General features: G+C 40.1%; 1 protein-coding gene across 2 annotated transcripts; it reads left to right on the plus strand.

Annotated features, from left to right (window-relative positions):
* Window positions 1-606: 606 nt before the first annotated feature.
* LOC131448827 (vesicle-fusing ATPase-like) lies at window positions 607-20100 on the plus strand. Of its 2 annotated transcripts, XM_058621613.1 has the most exons (22): window positions 607-740; window positions 3293-3378; window positions 3584-3680; window positions 4435-4474; window positions 5061-5227; window positions 5423-5530; window positions 5685-5760; window positions 6192-6347; window positions 8484-8683; window positions 10295-10460; window positions 10588-10662; window positions 11079-11266; window positions 12094-12189; window positions 12597-12753; window positions 12891-13024; window positions 13238-13304; window positions 13419-13498; window positions 14823-14957; window positions 15138-15251; window positions 17998-18053; window positions 18266-18337; window positions 19605-20100. In XM_058621613.1, the coding sequence occupies exons 1-21, from the start codon at window positions 726-728 to the stop codon at window positions 18291-18293; spliced, it is 2241 nt and encodes a 746-aa protein (XP_058477596.1). In that variant the 5' UTR covers window positions 607-725; the 3' UTR covers window positions 18294-18337; window positions 19605-20100. The 2 variants fall into 2 exon arrangements, with proteins under 2 accessions (XP_058477596.1, XP_058477597.1); XM_058621614.1 differs by lacking the exons at window positions 18266-18337; window positions 19605-20100 and having other exon boundaries at window positions 17998-18057.
* Window positions 20101-21382: the final 1282 nt, after the last annotated feature.

Consider the following 21382-nt stretch of genomic DNA (forward strand, 5'->3'; position numbering starts at 1 on the left):
AACGGCACCTTAATCTGAGCGTCTGTGTTTTTATTTTGAAAACCGGGTGATGATGCCCTTACAAATCAGCTTGATGGTTTGGCTCGAATGCATTTTACCGTAAAAGTCTTTGTAGGGAGGACGTTAAAATTCAGCGCGAGTTAGAATGACTAAGGAGAGACAAGTATCAGATATCGTGACCGCAGTCTCTTACTTATATGAAGCCTTCTAAAAGACATGTGGAACTTTTGTTCAGTACTGTTTGGAGGGGGAAACGACTATCTGGATTATCCAGCCATTCAAGTGGTTATCTGGCTATTATATGGTTTACATAACAAATGTCTTTTTTTTCAAAGGATTAAAAGACGTCTTCCCCCATCTACCAAATCACCACTTCCTTTCACCATAGCCTTCAAAATAAGAGCCACTGATTCCGTCAAACACTACTTCCTATACGTATACATTACTATACTATGCTTAATGTATAGACTTTTTGCCATAACACAAAAAATAAAATGGTTTTAGTGCTCGTTCTTCGAAAGAAATGTATACATTTTATGTGAACTTTCGTTGCAGTGGTCATTCCACGACTGTCGTGAAACAGGAAGTAGCCACACTTTCGCACATGCGCAGTACACACCGGTTTTCCGGTACAGATCGGGTAGTGACAGCCATCTCTGCTCTGTCAGCAGAGCGTTATTGCTGAGGTTTACTTGAACGGGAGCGGAAAAAAAGCAGATAACACAATGATGAACTTTCGGGTGAGTTCATTTGAAGTGAATATTTAAACTTGAACACAACTACACTACTATTGGAAGCCACAGAATGTTAACCATAGTGTGTAGTTGGCTTTTTGTAACATGTAAAGTGAGCCAACACAGCACTAGCCTGTGTAGCAGAACTACTTGTCATTCAAAACTTCAGCCGGAAGAAAGAACCTTATGACCAGTCAGACTGTTGTTAACATGAAGTGCTACTGATTTAGCTTCAGACTAATGTGTCTAACCACCACAATGTTTTAGCCCCGACCTGTTATGTCGCTTTATTGTTTTCTTAGTTGTGTAAGAAGCATATAGGAAGTGTAACCTAATACCATTTAAAAAGAAGACACAAGGGGAGTATTCACGCTCACATTTACACGTAGCTGCAGTGTAAACAAAGCTTTGAGTTTGTTCTCGCAAACGAATCATGCAGCTGTTCTCAAACACAAATATGGCCAGTTTACACACACAGTCATTCGAAATAAATAAAGTCGGTAAATGTAAACAGTTCTGAGAGTATTAAAAAGTACTTTATAATACTTTTTTAATGGCAGCCCTGCGATAAATGGTCTCCACGATGGCTATGGATGCAGCTAACGATTAGTATCATCACTAAAATGATAGAAAACCTAAAATGTAAATACAGTAATCTAGTGTGAAATATACGGCTACTTTATATAATACAGAGAAAAGCACTTCCGATAATAGGTTTGTTGACATGTTTTGACTTAGATTTAGTTAGATTAGATTTTTTTTATATCAATAATTAGGTCAGATGTAGGTGAACAAAAATCAGCTCAGTCAAAGCAGAATAAATAACAATAAACAACATATTTTGTTTTTCTTTGTGAAAAGTTTCACTTTGACAACAGCTCGTGGTCTTCCTCAGCGCATGTAATTGAGGAACAGTTTTTTTTGCATAACATCAAAATGAGGGTTTCCTTGACTGTATGGTCCTTTGACAACTGAGGCCTTTCTGTGCCTTATTTACACTTATCATTTGAGGAGATTAAATGGGAACAATTTAAGTATTTGGAAAGGCATTTAGAGTTTTTCATCATTATAAATGTTATCAACGCAAGTGGTTTTGTTACATTGTTAACCCTGCTAAGGAACATGTATCAACATAATGACTCTAGGTCAAACATAATTGCAATGAATCATCCCATTTTTATTCTGTTGTTGTCAAACAACATTTAACCCAAGGAGTTTATGTAAAAATGTGTGCAGTCCAGAGCAGAGGTAGAGTTAAAACAGTCTTCTTCTTTTTGACATCATGTATATGCTTTGATGACAGTTTAGTATTAACACCTGTTGTCAAAATCAATGTTGTAGTCTAATACAACACTGCTACATTTATATAGGTGATAATGGATAATCTTCAGTCATTTTTGTTGTTTATAAGATATGTTTTATGTAGAGCTGCAGCTAACGATTATTTTCAGAATCGATTAATCTGTCGATCATTTTATCGATTAATCGTTTGGTCCATAAAATATCAGAAAACCTTAAAAAATGTTGATCGGTGTTTGTCAAACCTGGAAATGATGATGTTCTCAAATGTCTTGTTTTATTGTTATCCAGAGCAAAGAAATGAAGAAAATATTCAGATCTAAGAAGTTTAAACAATTGAAAATGTTGTTTTAATCATTAAAAAACCTTCAAACCGATTCATCGATTATCAAGATAGTTGTCGATTAATTTAGTAATCTATTAATCGGTTAATCGTTTCGGCTCTAGTTTTATGCAGCTGTGTCGTCATCATCAAAGACCGACACTGATGTACAGACCTTTTGCATTTAAACACAGTAGAATAATAATATAAGTGCCAGAGCCTTGGGAAGACTGCAGATGGCAAGTTTTTTAAACAGCTACACTGACTGTCTGGAGACGCTTTATCAGTGTAAAGAGATCTCTATGGCAACATATGGTATGTAATGGTGTTTTTGTGCAAATGAGCTCTCCACTGAAGTGCTGACCTGCATAATCTGCCTTTCTCTGTTGCTGTACAACTGTTTGGAGGTCTACTGTAACTTGACTATAAACATTGTGCCCTTTGTAACATGTCATTAGTGGCATGAGCAGATCTTTTGCTGTGTGTCCAAATGTTCACGAGAGTAACTGGTTTGTTTTTGCCTCGATTAATCACATAAGCACTCCATTGCTTGTAAAATTAAAGGAAATGAGAATTTTTTTTTAATGTTTCATAGAATTGCTGAATTTATTATTCAGATAACAAATTAGGGTAACACTTTAGATTAGGGAACACATATTCACCATTAACTAGGTGCTTACTAACATGCATATAAGTAGCATATGTCGTAATAGAGGTAGAATAAGGTTATGTAGAATAAGGTGTTAACACGTGCTTAATAATTACTAATAAAGGGCTAGTGTGCTATTTATGCATGTTAGTGAGCACCTAGTTAATAGTGAATATGTGTTCCCTAATCTAAAGTGTTACCCAAATTAGTTGCACCTCTAATTCAGATACTGTTTATGATTCCTCAGTGACATCACGATTTATATTTTTTTCTTTTTGTACTCTTCAGGTTATGCAAGTGGTGCGATGCCCTACAGATGAGCTTTCATTGACCAACTGCGCTGTCATCAATGAGAAGGAGACACAGATTGATCAGTGAGTTTATTTCCTCTACGTGTATATTCCAACCATGGCTGGTTGGAATTCACTTCTTTTGTTATCTCACTTCCTGAGAGATAGATCACTACTGTCGGTAACTTAGCAATCTTTGAGTGTGTTCTCTAGTTTTAACGTTATTGCTTTGAAAAGCTGAAAAGCTATTACATCTTGTACACAATCCATTCTCTTCATGTCCATGCAGACACGTGATTGTACGCAACTCAACCCACAAGTTTCTATTCACCTTGAGGAAGCATCCGAGTGTTACCTCTGGAGCCCTCGCCTTCAGTCTGCCACAGGTAGGGTTCACTGTTTGAAAGGTGGAAGGTTCAGAGAGACATGTTTTCATTGTTAGACATACGTTGTAAACAAATTGCAAACACACACAGTGAAAGCAAAAAATGTGTGAGACTGATTTGTAAATTAGCAATAACTTGTCTGTCAGCCACATATCAAGTCAAGCAATAATTAAGGAACAAAACACATGTGAATAAAAGTACAATTTTATCAATTTCCTTCTGCAAATATTTTAATCTGAAAATCAAAATGTGACCAATATTCTGACGTTAACATCCGAGTTGTGTTGATTCTTTGCATGGGCCGCTTTGTTTGTCTCAATCTGTATGTTATTGCTTTTTTTCCCCTTTTGCCTTGCCTATCTCTGCCTGCTCTCGCTCCGTCTATAAACTTGGCAACTACAACAGCACACAGGTACTACTGTAACCTCCTCACGATGGTCTTCTCTTATGCCAGCACTGAATTTGGCAGCACTGATCAACTCATGCTCAATGTGGCATCCATGTGTATAAAATAGTCATGTGATAGTCATGAATAAATGTGATTTATGTGTTTGAGCGTAAGGAAGTGATGTGAAATAAGACCCAAGTTGCAGAGGGAAGTTACACCGACGTCTCCATGAAACACAGTTGTTTATTTTTGAAATGAAGTTGACCTTTGACTGATATCTTTGTAAGTCTTGAACTTGGGTGCCTTTTTTCTGTTGAAATAATTTGAAAGGAGACTACACTAATCACTCTGTTTATTTCCTTACAGCGAAAATGGGCAGGCCTTTCAATTGGACAAGAGATTGAAGGTAAGCTTCATGTTTGCTGCATGATTATCTCAATGTTTCACATTGTCAATAATGCACATTAAACTAGATTAGGTGTGTTGCTACTAAACTGAGCCAAGTTTAAAGGTTAGACCTTTAGAGAAGCAGTGTTTGGTTCACTGCTTCCCTAAAGGTTGATTTAATCTAACCTAAGTAACATCAGGTTTTACTTCCATGAATTAGCAAAATATGCAACTTTGAATTCAAAACAAAACAAAAAGAGGGGGGCATTTAACATGCCTGAATGAATCGTAGCTTTTTGAGGACGCAAAGCCACAAATGAAATGAATGTCAATGCAATGATCTTTAGTCTATTGTTAAACTGAGCCCACTCAGTGCCTGATTTTTCAGTGGCTTTTATCAGAGACTCACATGTATCTACAGGCTGCACAGATGTCTCATTATTTAGGCTGCAATACAGGCAAAAGCAAGCCATATTCTTCCATATACCTGGAGCCAATACAGTGTGAGTTGGTCAATGTAATTTGTTAAGAAAAAGTGTAGGTCAGTGAGTGATGCTGTTGTCTGAATGCTAAACCTCACATCCTATTTTTTTTCCCACCTACAGTAACAAACTACAAGTTTGACAGGTCCAAACAGTGTATAAGCACCATGACGCTGGAGATAGACTTCCTCCAGAAGAAAAACGTGGACAGCAATCCATACGACTCTGACAAGATGGCCATAGAATTCGTCCAGCTCTTCAACAACCAAGCCTTCAGTGTGGGCCAGCAGGTGCTTATTATATATATCACTCTCTAGCACTGGATAAACCTTTTGATTCATTGTTGTATTTAATCGAATTTAATAGAATAGAATATTGTAACTGTCCAAGAAAGTGTTAAATTTTGTTCTAAGGGATGTTTGATTCTACATTTACTTTGTGGAGAAAGTAAATTGTTTGCTGTTCATATCTCCTTTTTTCCCTAGCTGGTGTTTAGTGTCTTTGATAAGGTCTTTGGCTTGTTGGTAAAAGACATTGAGGTCATGGACCCCAGCATCCTGAGGGGAGAAAATGCCCCTGGAAAGAAACCGGAGGTACATGAATAATAATTTGTCTGTGTAGCATGATGTTCACACGTTCCCCTTCTCACCTGTGCTGTAATATAAATGAAGTCAATTTGGTTTAATGAACATCATTTATTTGAACCTTGGTAATTATCATGTTTTCTGTATGTATTTCTTTCCTCAGGCTGGCATTGGTTTGTTGGTGGGAAACAGTCAGGTGATTTTTGAAAAGTCAGAGACCTCATCCATGACCCTTGTTGGTGAGTGTCAGAGCCACATTTTATTTAAATCAGTCACTGTTCCCAAATATTAAGTATAGCCACATAAACTGGTATATGCTGTCTGAAGCGTGATGCTCTATAAATCCACAAGGGGGCAACCTTTACACATTTAGCTTTGCTTGCTTTCCCTGGCACATTTTCAAGTCTCATGATGCCATGAGGCACCTGCTATGCAGTTTTCCTTTATATCAGTTAAAAAAGTAATATTTTCTATTTTTTCTGGACATTTTATTATAAATATCAATAAGAATGTCTGACTGAATAAAGACTGTGAATATGATATGAAAAAGTACTTTTCATGCATACTTTACTGATGCGTTTGAAGTTTTCAAGAGAGCATCTGTATTTTATAGGGAAAAGGACAAAGTTCTGATGATGTATTTATTTTTTTGGTTTTCACTCCCCCTCAGGTAAAGCCAAGACAAGAGGGTCTCGTCAGTCCATCATCAACCCAGAATGGAATTTTGAGAAGATGGGAATTGGTGGCCTTGATAAAGAGTTCTCTGCCATATTCCGAAGAGCTTTTGCCTCTAGAGTCTTCCCTCCTGATATTGTGGAACAGATGGGTGAGTTCTTTGTTTTCTCATATATCTTGCCATCACTTTTTCTCCCACATTTTGTACAATTTCATGATGTCATATGATTGTATGTATAATGAGGACATCTTCATGGTAACACTTTTATCCATGGCTGTCTTAAGTCAAATTAAGAAAATGATAATATAATGATATAATATATATCTTGAATAATGATATAACATTCTAGGTTATTGCAAATAAAACTCTCATCATAATTGCTCCAACTCCTAGAACACTGGTCACCAAAAGAAGAACAAAAGATTGTCTCATAAACGTTTTTCATTTAGTATTTTGTAATTTAAGTAAGTGACATGAATTGTTTTGCATGAATTTCTCCTCAACATGCTAAATGTAGAAAAAAAAGTGTATTGTTCCCTCAGTCGTAACAAATAACAGTTTCCATCAGGGTGAACAGATTAGTATCATCTGCCACAGATGATCACTGTTTTTACTTATTGTTCAGTTTGTGTTTAATCCTCAAATCAACATTATGGCAAACCAAACATTAATAATTCCGCTGAGAATGGTATCAATGCCTGAATCAGCAATGCTTAGAAATCAGTAAGTGACAGGCAAGAGAGTGTTCTTCTGTGGTCCCTCGACTGTGACTAAAAACTCTGGCATCTTCTGACAGTGATCCCTGCACACACTCATTAATAGGTCTTTGACAGCTGTCAGATTACGATGATTCACTCTTCAAAGAGCAGCAGTTCATTCTAATGAAAGCCATCAGCTCATTTTCTCTGTGACTCAATCGCAAAAACCTCCCTTCTCATACGCATGTGCTCACAATCACATCAGCCCTAATCCTTTGCTCCCAGATCTAGAAGTCTTGTGAAAACCTGTTGAAACAACATTTGTGCTTGGCATATGCACACTTAACATTAATTTGGCACACAGAGACAATCCGTGCCCGTAGTGCTCAGGGCCTGTGGCAGTGTCCACACCAGCAGTGTGTGAGCTGACATTTAACGGGGTGGTTGTGTGCAAGAGTTGGCCTTTTGCGGTGGCCAGCTGGTGGCTGTAATGAGATGGTATGCCTCGATAGAGCATCCAGCTAAAGGTAAAGCTGTAATTGGCAGGCACAGTGAGCGGGGAGCAGGGAGCGCAGGTGCTGAGTGACGGAGAGAGGTGGTGTGCATGTGTAGATCACGTATTTTGTGTGTGTGTGTGTGTGTGTGTGTGTTCAACCAAAAGTTTGAAAGTTTCACCTTGTCTCCCCTTTGCTCCCAGAGAGGTGAAGCAGACAGACAGAAACTTCAGTGCTTTCACTCCCAAACCCCAACACAAACACATCACAAGCCTTTCCCTTCTTTTCACTACCCCCCACCTGTCATCCTGACTGCTTTTCCTTCAGCAGGCCCAAATGGCAGCTCAGATGGTTATCTGGGGCCTCTCATTTAGTCTGGGCTAAATGTCATTAGGCAGGTGCAAAAGGCCATTAAAAGACCCGCACTGTAAACTTGGTTGAGTGGAGAGCGCTCGGTTCACACACTTGATCTTTATGAAGAAGGAATTAAACTAAGGAAATCAGAATTGCTATGATGGGAACTGTTATAGGCCTGTCGTCATTCATTCTCCTGACATCTGCATGTGGACAGCTTAACTAACTGACTGTTGCTTTGGTCCACTGCTGCATCATTTTCCCCAACTGCATTATATTCATGATCAAAACACTGTAAAACTGTTAATTGTGATCTCTTCAGCAAACAATAATACACTTAAAACAGCAACCTTCTGATGTCACATTTTTATTAGCTTGATTTACATTTACATGCATTGGGATTTACCAGTATTTATTATCACCTCGTCATATATTTTCAAGAGCATAATAACAAGTCAAAGCTATCCAACAAGTCCTTGAAGAAATATTATGGCAAAGGGAAAAAAGATGTTAATCATTTTGGACAAAGAATTATCCTTATGTGATATGAAATGCATTTACCTTAAAGTTAAACTTTCTTTCCTTCATGTGTCACCACATTAACCCCTGTAAAAGGAATTGAGCTATAAGATAAAAAAAAAGAATTGGACTATTTATTGAAGTTTCTTGCTGTTTAAAAAAACAGCATGTGTTTGGTTTAACAGCAGTTCCTCTCTCCCTGGTTGTGTGTCTGTCTCCAGGCTGTAAGCATGTGAAGGGAATCCTGCTGTTCGGACCCCCAGGCTGCGGTAAAACCCTGATGGCACGACAGATTGGCACGATGCTCAAGGCCCGGGAGCCAAAGATTGTCAACGGCCCCGAGATTCTCAACAAATACGTCGGGGAATCTGAAGCTAACGTCAGGAAGCTTTTTGCAGACGCTGAGGACGAACAGAAGAGGGTGAGGACAAGACTCATTATCGTATATACTTGCACGTGACAACAAAAGGCTCCAGCTGCTAGTGGCTATTGTTTAAAGCACGGCTAAAATATCTAAATCCATGTTAAAAAATGAAAGTCTTACACACAGCGCTGTTGTTGACATAAGAGATTGTGTTATTAGAGCTTCCAGTATTTTCCCTTTTGTGCCACAACTTGGCTCAACTTATTATCTACACATGAGATCAAAACCAATATCAAGTCTGTACTTGGTGAGCAGTGTTCTGCTATTGTCCCAAAGAAAAGCATTTTCTCCATTTCAAAAAAAAAAAAAAATCTAATTTCTCCAGGAGTGGAGAGATCTGCCCTTTAACTAGACATAGTTGTAATGGCTATACAACTAGTACATAAACCCAGCAGTGATGGTTGGTTTGGATGGTGAGACACTAACGTCGAGCCTCACTCTTCACCACCTAATGAGGGGCTGGTTTGTCTTTGACCTCCTATTAGACCTCCCTACACACATACGCACGCACACACACACAGACACATACTCACTCAGACTCTATCCATTGTGTAATAAGGACAGCTCCACACCTGCCTTAAATGCTACGTCTCAGGCTGACAGGACTGTAGATGGAATGATAACCCCCCAGCCTGCAGCTCTCTTACTTTCCATCTGTCTCTCCGGTGAGGGTCACCCGGCAAAGATTTGGTATGAAACAAAAGCATCGGCAGTGTTTTTCAGACACCACACAATAGGTGGGAACAGTGTTTTGATTTCATGTGTCAAATTTTATTTCTTTCTATTTGTGTGAGAGGATGGATACACAAACCGATCCCATTTGGACTGAATGGCGCCCAACAGGTTGAGCCACGTTTGAACCAAAATCCCAAAATGATTGTTGGGCTCGGGTTGGGTTTCGGTCACATCAAATGACACACACAGGCTATTGAAGCCGTCCATTGTGGAGACTCTCCTTTTCCTCTGCAACAACTCAAAACAACAAATCATGATGGTTGGATTTGTGTGAATAGTTATCAGAGGTTACATTTCAACAGGAGCTAATAAAGAAGAAGTGGTTGTTGTTTATATCGAGTCTGAAATTTTATTAGGCTCATAATTCGTGTTCGGACAGAAAACTGTGGCCTGAGCCCCGCTCTATTGTGTATGATGCCAGTAGATAAAAGGAGTTATTTTGTTGCAAATTAATGATTAAATGATAATGATTTATTAACCTCACAATGCCATGAGGAATGATTAAGAAGGTGTCAGAATACTGCACCTAATCATTTCTCAGATCTTCTAAAAAGTAATTTCAGAGTGCAATCAATGATTAGGTTTGGGGAATAATTTTGAATTTTTTCAGTCAGTGTGACCCCATACAAGACCAATTATGAGACTCAATGTCATCTAGCAATGAAGTGATCCATGAGCCACCCAGTGAAACACTGAAAGGACATACAGTATATCATGGATGTGAAATCAGAACAGCAGAGATATGTGCTTTCAATTTGAGAAACAGGTGAACCTACAGTCAGTTGTCAATAAACTGGTATTATGTATGTATATAAATGATGTATAGTACATACATTAATCATCTTTGTCCTCCTCCTCCTCTCTGCTGAACAGCTCGGTGCCAACAGCGGCCTTCACATCATCATCTTTGATGAGATCGACGCGATCTGTAAACAGCGTGGCAGCATGGCAGGCAGCACAGGAGTCCATGACACCGTCGTCAACCAGTTGCTGTCTAAAATTGATGGAGTGGAGCAGCTCAACAACATCCTGGTCATAGGTGCTCAAACTGCACACTCAACAAAGACACAATGATGTCATGCTGCAGCATCTGCTTCTTGTCTCATTCATTCTTTTCCTCTGCTTTCCCTGCTTTTTTACCGTGTGTCCATCTGTCACTGCCTCAGGTATGACCAACAGGCCAGACCTGATCGATGAGGCCTTGTTGAGGCCAGGAAGACTGGAGGTTAAGATGGAGATTGGTAAATTTTAACACCACTCATGATTTTAATTTGCAATGGCTAGTATTAGTGGACAGGAAATGGAATTAAATGTAATGATACTAAATGCTAAACTTTTTCCTTAAATTGTGGATTTTTTTTAAGATAAGTAGACAAGAAGGGAGGGACTGATACATTTATACCAATCAAATTGAAGTTACTTTTGCTACAGCAATAGTTTGATTTACTTACTGTGTTACTGAAAATGTGTCATAGGAACTTTAGAAATACCTAGTCAAATAATTGCATTACATTCAGTACAAGAAGAGCTGTACAGAAAAATTCAACTTAATTTGTCCACAAAACCTCCCTCAAGGACGATATATTTCTGTTTTATGTCTTATTTATATTATAAATTATTACATTACATCATTGATTTATTTATTTTTACTTGTCAGGGTTACCGGATGAGAAGGGTCGCATTCAGATCCTCAACATCCACACAGCAAAAATGCGTCAGCACGACCTGCTGACCGGTGATGTAGACATCAAGGAGCTGGCTGTGGAGACTAAGAACTACAGTGGTGCTGAACTGGAGGGTCTGGTCAGAGCTGCACAGTCCACTGCCATGAACAGACACATAAAGGTCAGAAGACGTTAAAGAAATTCTGTGTGTCTGTGTTTTATTTATAGTTAAAGCTACAGTGCGTAACTTTTAATGATTATATGATGATATCGATGTTGGTCTTGAACAACATCAATATCGATAAAAAAAATAAACGATAAAAAAAAACAAAAGAAAAAAACACAGTGCACATGCTGTATGTGCATGGTCAACATTGTTTTTACACAATTATAAAATTCCTTAAGTGTTGTCCGATGTTGTTTAAAGTGTATGCCACACACACGATGTGCATGGAATATAACTGTGTATAGTGCCAGTTCACTGGAGCCTCCCAGGTGAGAAACTTTAAGGAAGAAAACCCTGTGTGCATGTGAGTGCACACATGACTCAAGTGTTTTATCAGGTGCATAGACTTAAATGCACAAAACTCTGTAGGACACATGGATAAGGTGAAGTTCTCATCTGTTTTGTGCTCTGCCCCAACACACACACACACACACACACACACACACACACACACACACACACACACACAGCAGCCAATATTGTAGGGTGATGATAAATAACAGACAAGGGCCTTACACATGTCTGATGGCTGTGACGTTTTTCTTCACTCCTCTGAGCACTTATTCTCCCCTGTCTCCTCTCTCTGCTCTGTGTGACCTTTCTGCTCTGAGGGAGCACATTGTCTCCTGACACATTGTGCAATCTAAATGCGCAATAGTTCATGTAATGGGTTTCTCTCGTAGGGGCATCGAGTTCACCCAGTACCGAAAAGAAACTCATTATATTCTCTTTGTTGTGCAATGTGTTGTGCGTGTTTTTATATTTATATTTGTTTGATGTAGGCCAGCAACACTGTGGAGGTAAACATTGAGACGGCAGAGAAGCTGCAGGTCAGCCGAGTTGACTTCATGGCCTCGCTGAATAACGACATCAAACCTGTGAGTTTGCTTTTTCCAATTCTCGTTTTCCTTTCCTGTGTCAAATAGATTTTGCACTCAAAAATGTCACTTAAAAATTTTTGTTTATAAGTCTCTATCCCCACCTTCATCCTCTTTTACCTGAAACCGGTCGTGACGTCACTGAACTTCCATTTTGAGTTCTTTAACCAGCACTTAATGAACAATACCAGCTGTCAATCACTATTTCCCTTTAAATGGGAAGGTAATTTACAAAGTTGACATCATTTTCTATTGAAGAAGACCTGAAAGTTGTGATTGAGACCATCAACTCCTCAGGAAAAGTTTTCCTGACAATTAAAATAAAGTGTCAAGATGTCCATTCACAGATTCAGTAAATAAAGAGCACGATAGACTGTTACACTACAGTTTATATTTCTTTTCTCCAGGCGTTTGGTACCAATCAAGAGGACTATGCCAGCTACATCATGAATGGTATCATTCGCTGGGGCGACCCAGTGTCGGCAGTGCTGGAGGATGGGGAGCTGCTGGTTCAACAAACAAAAAATAGCGACCGGACACCGCTCGTCTCTGTTCTTCTGGAAGGTACAACACGGACATCAATTTACACACTAACACAAGGCCAAACATATAGCTATAAAAAGTCGTAGCCAGTTGTAGTGAAGGACCAAATAATTTGCAATGTTGTGAACAAACACTTTTTGATTGCTCACCTCCCTCAGGTCCACCTAGCAGTGGTAAAACAGCATTGGCAGCTAAGATTTCAGAAGACTCCCAGTTCCCGTTTATCAAGATCTGTTCCCCCGACAAAATGATCGGGCACTCAGAGATCGCTAAATGCCAAGCCATCAAAAAGGTAACACTCTCCTCATCACTTGACAATTTTTAAATTGTAGTATTATTGTCATTTCAAAAGAAAGACTACAAACAAAATAAGAAAAAAAAAGAAATGCATTTGAAAAAAGAAAGTGTCTACGGTGTGGGAAGCTCTGCTGTTGTTTCTCATTTTGTGAATAATCTCATAACAGTCTCTCTTTGATTCACACCAAACTCTGTTTTTTTGTGATAGATATTTGAAGATGCCTATAAATCCCAGTTGAGCTGTGTGGTTGTGGATGACATTGAACGCTTGTTGGGTAAGACTCCAGTTTTTACAATTGTCACTGACTTAAATTCATTTTATATCTGAAGTTTTTCTTTTTTATCCAGATGAAAAATAATGAATTTACTTGATAAAAATCTGTCATCAGACTATGTTCCAATCGGCCCTCGTTTCTCCAACCTGGTGTTACAAGCTTTGCTGGTGTTGCTGAAGAAACCTCCTCCAAAGGTAACAAAGCCTTTGTTTTGGTATTAATTTGTAACAAACTCACTGTGGTGTTGCTAGTCTTGAAGTAGCAGAAAGAGGGCAGCAGATCTTATGGATGCCAATACAAAGTTTACTGAGGAATTGTTGGAGGTCTTTGGCTGCGACTGGCATGTGTGAGTGTACGGTTATTAGCCAGTGTTTTGGTCCAGGCCTGTTGTGCTCACAGTGAATGGTGGTGGTAGAGACCCATTTCTCATAGTTTCTTTGGTTGTAGCTTGTGTGTGTCTGTTGTTGATGGGTATGTGAATGAGAGTATAGCCCACTATATGGCTGCATGTGCATGAGAAGTGGCGCGGGGCCTGGTGTTGAATGCCTGGCTGCAGTGCTCCTCTGGGGTTGTAAAGCGCTGGGCTCAGCGGGGAGCCTGGGGCCAGGGGAGGCCAGGGGGACACGGAGGAGAATGAGCTCTGTGAGAGAGCCAGGACCTGGCAGCACCACCGCCTGTGTGGCACCTCATCTGCATGCAGCATCACAACCCCCATCGCCATGGGGGGGCAACCAGCAGCCATAATCCCCCTGTCTACTCGCCACTCCTCTGCCTCTCCGCCTCCGTCGTCTTCTCCTGGTCCAGCTCATCAGCTTAGTGGAGCTACAGTTCTTTCGTCTCTGTTCATATTTGCCTTCTCTTCTGTTGTTTTCTATTGCGTTTGCCTTGTTTCACCTCTTCCCCTCTCTCCAGTTCCCTTCTTTTATCTATGATCTGTTCTCTGTGATTTAAATGCAGAGAATCTTATAACTGAGTATGCCCAAAAGTTTCCATCCATTGCACATTAGGTAGACAATGATTGTAATGGTATCAATTAAGTCTGAGGCAGGACACAAAGAAAGAACACATAACTTTTCAGAATGGTTTTCACCTGGTAATTGCTTTTAATTCTTCCTTAATTTTTAGGTTGAAAACTATGCATCATCGTCTTATTATCAGTAATGCGGCAACATTTAATCACAGTGATATCATTACATCTATTTCCAGCTTGTTGTAAGTCTTGAGTTAGGTTTTGTGTTTTCTAAAATAGTTGCACATCAGCCATGTTCATTGTTCTATAATTGTCTATAATCAAGTGGTTAACGCAGTAAAATGCTCATCCAATAATCATACTAATCATACAATAAACTGCGTTCTTCATTATGATCGAGAGAGACAGTAGTCTTTGTTTGCTTTGTAATCAGAGGTTGATTTGGTTTGGGTCAGTGTTTCACCACACGAACAGTGATGTTGGTGTCTTTGGTGTTACTTTAGGCGGTGACACACTGAATGAATAAATCACGTCTGCCTCTCTTTCAGGGTCGTAAGCTGCTGATCATTGGCACCACGAGTCGAAAAGATGTCCTCCAGGAAATGGAGATGTTGGATGCTTTCAGCACCACGATCCACATCCCCAACATCTCGAGGGGAGAACAGTTGGTTGAGGCTTTGGAGGTAAAGAAGACTTTATTCATCTTAGTAGAGCTTTGTCACATGGAATGCAACAAAGGTTTTTTTAAAGTCCATATGCAGACTGGTACATGTGTTAATTAACTCAGGAAACCAAATTAATTCACAAATGTGCTGCTGTAGTCCCATCCTGAGTCTCTCTCTCTTTTTGTCCTCTCCCCACAGCTGCTGGGCAGTTTCCAGGAGATCGAGCGGGCCATGATCGCAAAGGCAGTCATGAACAAAAGCCTGTGGATTGGGATTAAAAAATTGCTTATGCTGATTGAGATGGCTGCGCAGGTGAGAAAGAGACACTTCCTTTAGCCCATTTACATTTTGTTAACCTGTTAGAAGAGTAGCCACTGAGTTCCACTCAGTTCACCAAACGAAAACATTACATTACATTACATGTTATTTAGCAGACGCTTTTATCCAAAGCGACTTACAATTGAATTGAGGACAATCAGCCAGGGGGGGCGACCATTGCGACCATGATGTCTTTTGCACACAGGGTACCGGTCTTAACCACTGAGCCACAAAAAGTTTGTTTGGTTTCCAACAGACTGAGCTTTTGTTAATTTGGTAATCCCCTGACTTTCATTCTAGGAATTTGGTGCAGGCATAATTGTCCCCCTCCTTTCCCTAAAATGAAATCTCTTGATTTTTAAGGCTTTGGTTTATGACCAAAGACTGACAAAACAGACTATATACCTCTGTGCTTTGTGCCAATAATTATATCTTAGTGGGCTTATATGCTAATTTAAGATGGTGAATGTGCTTTATATCTGTTACACATTGTCCTTGCAACAGATTTCATGATAAATCTAATGAAGATACAAGTGATGATAGAAAGGTCAAGTCACCTTAGTTGTAGGTAAACTGGGAGGAGTCAGGCTGACTCATCTCTTCACATTTTCTTGAAACACACATTCCAAATTGGTCGAGCCTCTGTGTTATTGTTTTTCTAATGGCGAGCTCTGAGCAGACTGTCCCTCCTCTTTTTCTACATCTGACCATCAATCTCAGCAGTCACCACACTCTGTCTCTCAGGCACACACAAAAAAAAACCTGTCGTATATCAACTGTAATGAAAAACCATGTGGCCTTGCCGATGATTTGTTGAGCCGCCAAGATCCAGTACATTTCCCGTTTGCGAACCATTCTCCAAAAACGGTTGCGATCCAACACATTCATAGTTAAGGAAACCATGTTCTTCTGGACTTTCCAAGTCACATTATAATGTTCTGACTTTCAGGGAAGGAACTCATAAGAGCGGTCATATGCACTTCATGGTTTTGGTTTACCTACGTGTTAGATCAGTCATTCTAATGGGCCAACAGATGTGACAGGCTACAAGAAAAACTCATCCATCTACAGAAATGAAAGTGTAAACATCCACTATCAACTCACGGCCCATTCTTGGCTTCTTCTCAATACACCAGATCGGGAGGCTATGTATAGAAATCACATTTTTGTGGGTTGGCTGAGTAGATAAAGTATGGTTTTGTGCATTTTTTAAAAATGAAATCTGTTTAGTTTGTCACTTCAGTTTTTGTGGTAACACATTTAAATGATTAAATTAATAAAAAGATGATTACACTGTTAGGAATTGTTGTGTCGTAAGTCGGAAGGATGACCGAACTGTCACAGACTTGTGTCATAAGGACTCCCTCCTGTCTGCTTTTTGTACATCATGTAATTATATCACAAAATTATTCATACGCCATTTGTCCTGAATGAGAGGTCGGGCCCACCTTATTTTAACTGTCAGGACATTGAAGAGCCATAATTTCACATAGCAAAGTTCAGATTGTGGTCACCATCAAGCAAAACACGCAAATTTGACTGAAGTATTAGCCCTTTATCTTAAAGCAGGTCAGTTGCGATAGTATTTCTTCCGTGTTGTCCAGCTCTCTTTTCCTTGCGCAGTTGAGACGGTTTGTTATTGTTTGAAAGTTCAAATTTGTGTCAGAATTCCCCAGAGTTGAGTTTGAACTCGAGCCCTAAACCGAATTTGTTTAGGCCTCTCGAGCAAATCCACGGATCACAGTGATTCCACTGAAATGAACCCAGGTACTTGCAAAATGCAAGGGTTGTAAATGTGACCAGACGTTTAGTTTTTGAACGTCCTCTGCGACTTTGTAAATTTACAAACCGCCGTACTGTGGTTTGGCGTATATTAAGATGTCAAAAGCATAAATCCTTGTTCTTCCAAACTGGACATCCCAAATTGTATTTCATTGCCTTGCCGCTGCCGGTATATAAAACAACATGCTCCGGCAAACACACACCCCGATGCCGTTTAAATGTTTTTTCCAGAGTGAACACGGCCGGAAAGTCAGGATATCTCGGAGTTTTTAGTTTTGAATCCGTTTCCCTCAAATCCCTCCAACTTCATGGAAGTGTAAAAACTGATCCAAACATCCTTTCATTCACTGCAGCTTGTTTTTCTTTTCGGTCCATCTCAGAAGTCAGCTCCACTGGCTTCCAGGTGTTTGGTTACTGGACTAAGCAGGTAGCAGTAGTAACTGACATGAATCTCATTGGTTGGCTGGTGTTCATTTCTCCCCTTGACTGTCTGTGGTATGTTGATAATGTGCGCAGCGTGTTTGCTGTGGCTGGATGCTTTGTAATTGCTGAGGTATGCACAAATGCAGCCATGTTCTACACCCTGTAGCTGCCCCCCCCCCCCCCCCCCCACACTCCCCCCCACGCCACAATCCCGCACTCCATCTCGAGCCCGAAGAAGTATGAACCCGGGTTTGCCGAGACATGCTACAAACAGCCGCACATGCACACTCGTCGTTAGTCTTTGGCTCTCTCTTTATCGTCCCTCCTCTCATTCCAGTGTGTCTGACTGCTCTCATGTCTTAATTCTAGTAGCTACAGGCGACTCCACACACACTGTAAGTTATTGCATAGGCTACCATTAATGCAGTGTCAGCACAAAGACCTGACACTTTTTTGTTTGTTAAAAAAAATGCTCTGATGTTAAAGTTAACCAATGCTTGTTCTTTTCGCACTAACAAATGACGTCTTTTTCTAGATGGATCGTGACCACAGAGTGAGCAAGTTCCTGAGTCTGTTGAGAGACGAAGGAGCGTAAGTATTTTTTATTTTTTCAAACTCGAGCGAAACGGGTCCACTGGTGACACTGAACACTCACGTTACAGTGTGTACACATCTGTCACTTTAGGAGCAAAGAAAGAATGAAAAACCTAGTAAAACCCACCCAATGTTTACATTAGGTCATCGTAGCAAGTGTGATTAATAATAGACATTTTGTGTTTTGTTTTTTTTTCTCCTCCCCACAGACTGGGTTCTGATAAGTTTGTGGTGTGATATAGACTTGGAGGAGCCACAGTGAAAAGAGGCATCCTTCAGTGGTAAGGCCTGCACCAGGCGGGGTGTGTTACATTTCCACCATTTTCCGGTTGGCAATATGGGGGGGGGGGGCTGTTGTTGATATCTGTTAACTGTTAAGTCTGGTCTTGCTATGTGTCCACTCAAAGCAAAATGTCTGCCAAAAAAGTTTATGTTTATCATGTTGTGTCAGAGAGAAGTGTTTCCTAGAATCTGTTTTTAAAAAAAGACTCATAAATAGTATTGTATCCCAAACAGAGATTCAGACTTAAGCACAATCTGCAGTCAAACTTAAAGGTCTGGTGTGGAGGCTTTATTGGCAGTAACTGAATACACATAAGGAAGCTTTAAAATGATAATAAAAAGTAGTCTTAGATTAAATAAATGTTTTGACAAACTAGCCAGAGCAGGTTTCACATGTTAAAGAAGTTGGAAATGAAGAAGAATGACATCCTTTCTGGTTTGTGCAGGCCACCGTACTTCCATTATCCAGTCTCATCATTGGTGTCTCTACTTCTCACACACCTTCTACAGCTTTGAGCTCATTGTTGTGTTGTAGCTCAATATTAATTTGCGGCAAAATCAACAGAATAACAAACACCGTTGTATTCATAGCAGTGTTTTGTTTTTGCAGAGCAAGTAAATTCAGAGCAGTATTACCTTATTTTGCAGTTGCACCTGCTGGAGCATGCATCACTTGCAAAGACCGTAATCCCTCCCCTCCTTGTGTCAAACTCGGCAATAATCTCACACGTAAATATGACGAGTCGGTCCGTATTTACACAGAATGAAAACTAGAATGGTTCTTTGTGTTTCCTTTGGTGTGTGTGTGTGGGTTTTTCTCAGTACCTTTGCCATGTCACTAATCCATTCTTCACAACGTCTTAAGACAAACTAATGGAACATTTGTGCAAGCTTTTGTTATTCATTGTTTCCACCCCTGTGAGAATAACACCGCCGATCTTTGAATTTGTATAGAATACTCCTCCTGCTGTATGTTGGAGGTGCAAGAATGTTCATTTTGATCTCAGGACTCTTATTATGGTGCTATTGTAGAAAACTGATTTAAAATAGATAAGTAACTCCTTATTTTCCCCATTCCCTGACTTGTTGTTGCTGTAAGCTCTGCTCTAAAACGTTGCATTATCTCACTGTGTCTGATCCCAGTCTCAGTGATTTATGGTATAGCTGTGCCTAAAAATAGGTCAGCGAGACAGGTGCTCTCTTGTGGCAGCATGTCTCCTTCGCCTGTCTGTCTCTTCTCACTTTTATTTGTCTCTCTTCACTCAGTTGCTGAGGAACTGTATGAAGGAGGAAGCGAGCGAGAGATGGATAGATTCCATCGCTCTCTTTGCGTTTCCACCCCCGAAGCTGTGTGTGTACCTGTAACAACCCAGGCTGCCTCCTCCTCCTCCTCCTCCTCCTCCTCCTCTTCAGCAACGTGTGAACATGTAAATTAAGAGAATTAAGTTGGTTTTCTGTATATACAGCATTTCTATTACGCTTCTGTTGGACTCGGCTGTGATTTTATACTTAAAAAAAAAAAAAAGAGTGAAGGAAAAAAGATGAATTCCATTGGGAAGTAGACGTGCATGCAAGAAACACTAATGATGATGATACCGTTCACTGTTTATATCGGCCTCGTATTTTTGTGTGCACACATTTGTTATCTAATCATTCCAGGTCATGGTGGCTGCTCAACTCTGAGATCTCACGTTGTTCTAATCATTTGTACTCGTTTATGCCTTTTTATTTTATGAATAAATTAAGTACTACATTCATGAAACTCCTTAGTGTCTGAATTTATTTTGCATTCCAAGGGGAAGAGACCTCAGGTGTCACCAGTGGGTACACGAGCTGCCTCCGGCGGTGGAGCGGAGGAATTTTGACCACAGTACGTTAAGAAAGAAACAAATAACAGCTGACTTTCGGCCTTTCTACGCCACTGTATTTTAACGTTGATGCTAATGGTGTGACTTCCATATTTTCTCATGTGGAACTTGGCGAGTAAAGTTTGTGAACCGCTGCAATAGATGCTGATATCTTTGTTGTTCCATGGATATGAAACAAATGGGCGATAATGCTGCTTCGATATCAGTGATTCTTGCATGATTTATGTTGGGGGCGGGAACCGGTGTCGGATAATAAAAAATCCAAAAATCCTATATATCGCATGCTTCACTATGCACAGGCTGTGAAGAATCAGCAGAGCCATTTTAGCTGAGTTGTGTTTGGGTCTGTTTATTTCTAATTTTTGGGAGAACAATATTTGTTACACAGTTGGAGATGTATGTCTTTATAATGACTCAAATGACACAAATGTGTGTTGTTAAAGGCGACATAGACCGGAAGCTCCAATTAACGCTGCGTTTGTGTGTGTGTATCTGCGTCATTACCTCGTTTATGAAACCCTAAAGTTTCAGAACAACAGTTCAGCCACTGCTGAGAAAGTAGGGTTTTATTGTTTTCCTGGGCTCTGCGAAGCGGATCGGCACTAACTTAATTTGATGTCGTCATCAGAAATCCTCACCACTCCTCTCACCACCGTAGCGCCTCCTGGTGCGGGCACTAGTCCGGGCACATCCGGTTGCGTACATTCAACCGCAGAAGAAGAAGAACTACTCTCGTTGTAGCTGCTGAGATGCAGAGCATCCACCGTGCCAGAGGGGGAGCTGTGTATCTGAGAGCTGGCCTATCTATTACGTCACTTCCAGGTACCTGGCCAATCACAGGACAGTAGGAAAGCTCTCGTTGGCTGGCCAATCACAACACAGTCCACGTTCTGGGGGTGTGGTTTTGGTCTGAAACAGCGCGGCTGACGAGAGCGTCAGTGAGGAGATATTTTGATCGGCTCGTTTGCAGCGATTAGGAGGTTTTTAACCATGAAAACTAGTTAATATATGTAAGTAGACCTCCATAACTAACATATATGTGTGATACAAGCATTCTATGTCGCCTTTAACCGCTTCATAGTTCATAAATGGTCTAAAATCAGTATCAGACACAAAACAGTGGTATCGTCCCGTCCTATTTTATATGCTACAAGTGAAAGTTGTGTTGCTCATAAA

Source organism: Solea solea, chromosome 21 (genome assembly GCF_958295425.1).
Source record: "Solea solea chromosome 21, fSolSol10.1, whole genome shotgun sequence".
Classification (NCBI taxonomy): Eukaryota; Metazoa; Chordata; class Actinopteri; order Pleuronectiformes; family Soleidae; genus Solea; species Solea solea.

Excerpts from the sequence above, each read along its gene's own strand:
- LOC131448827 (XM_058621613.1), top strand. Across the intron at positions 10,461-10,587 it reads CAACAACATCCTGGTCATAG|GTATGACCAACAGGCCAGAC; the intron begins GTGCTCAAACTG and ends TCACTGCCTCAG. Across the intron at positions 13,025-13,237 it reads AATGCCAAGCCATCAAAAAG|ATATTTGAAGATGCCTATAA; the intron begins GTAACACTCTCC and ends TTTTTGTGATAG.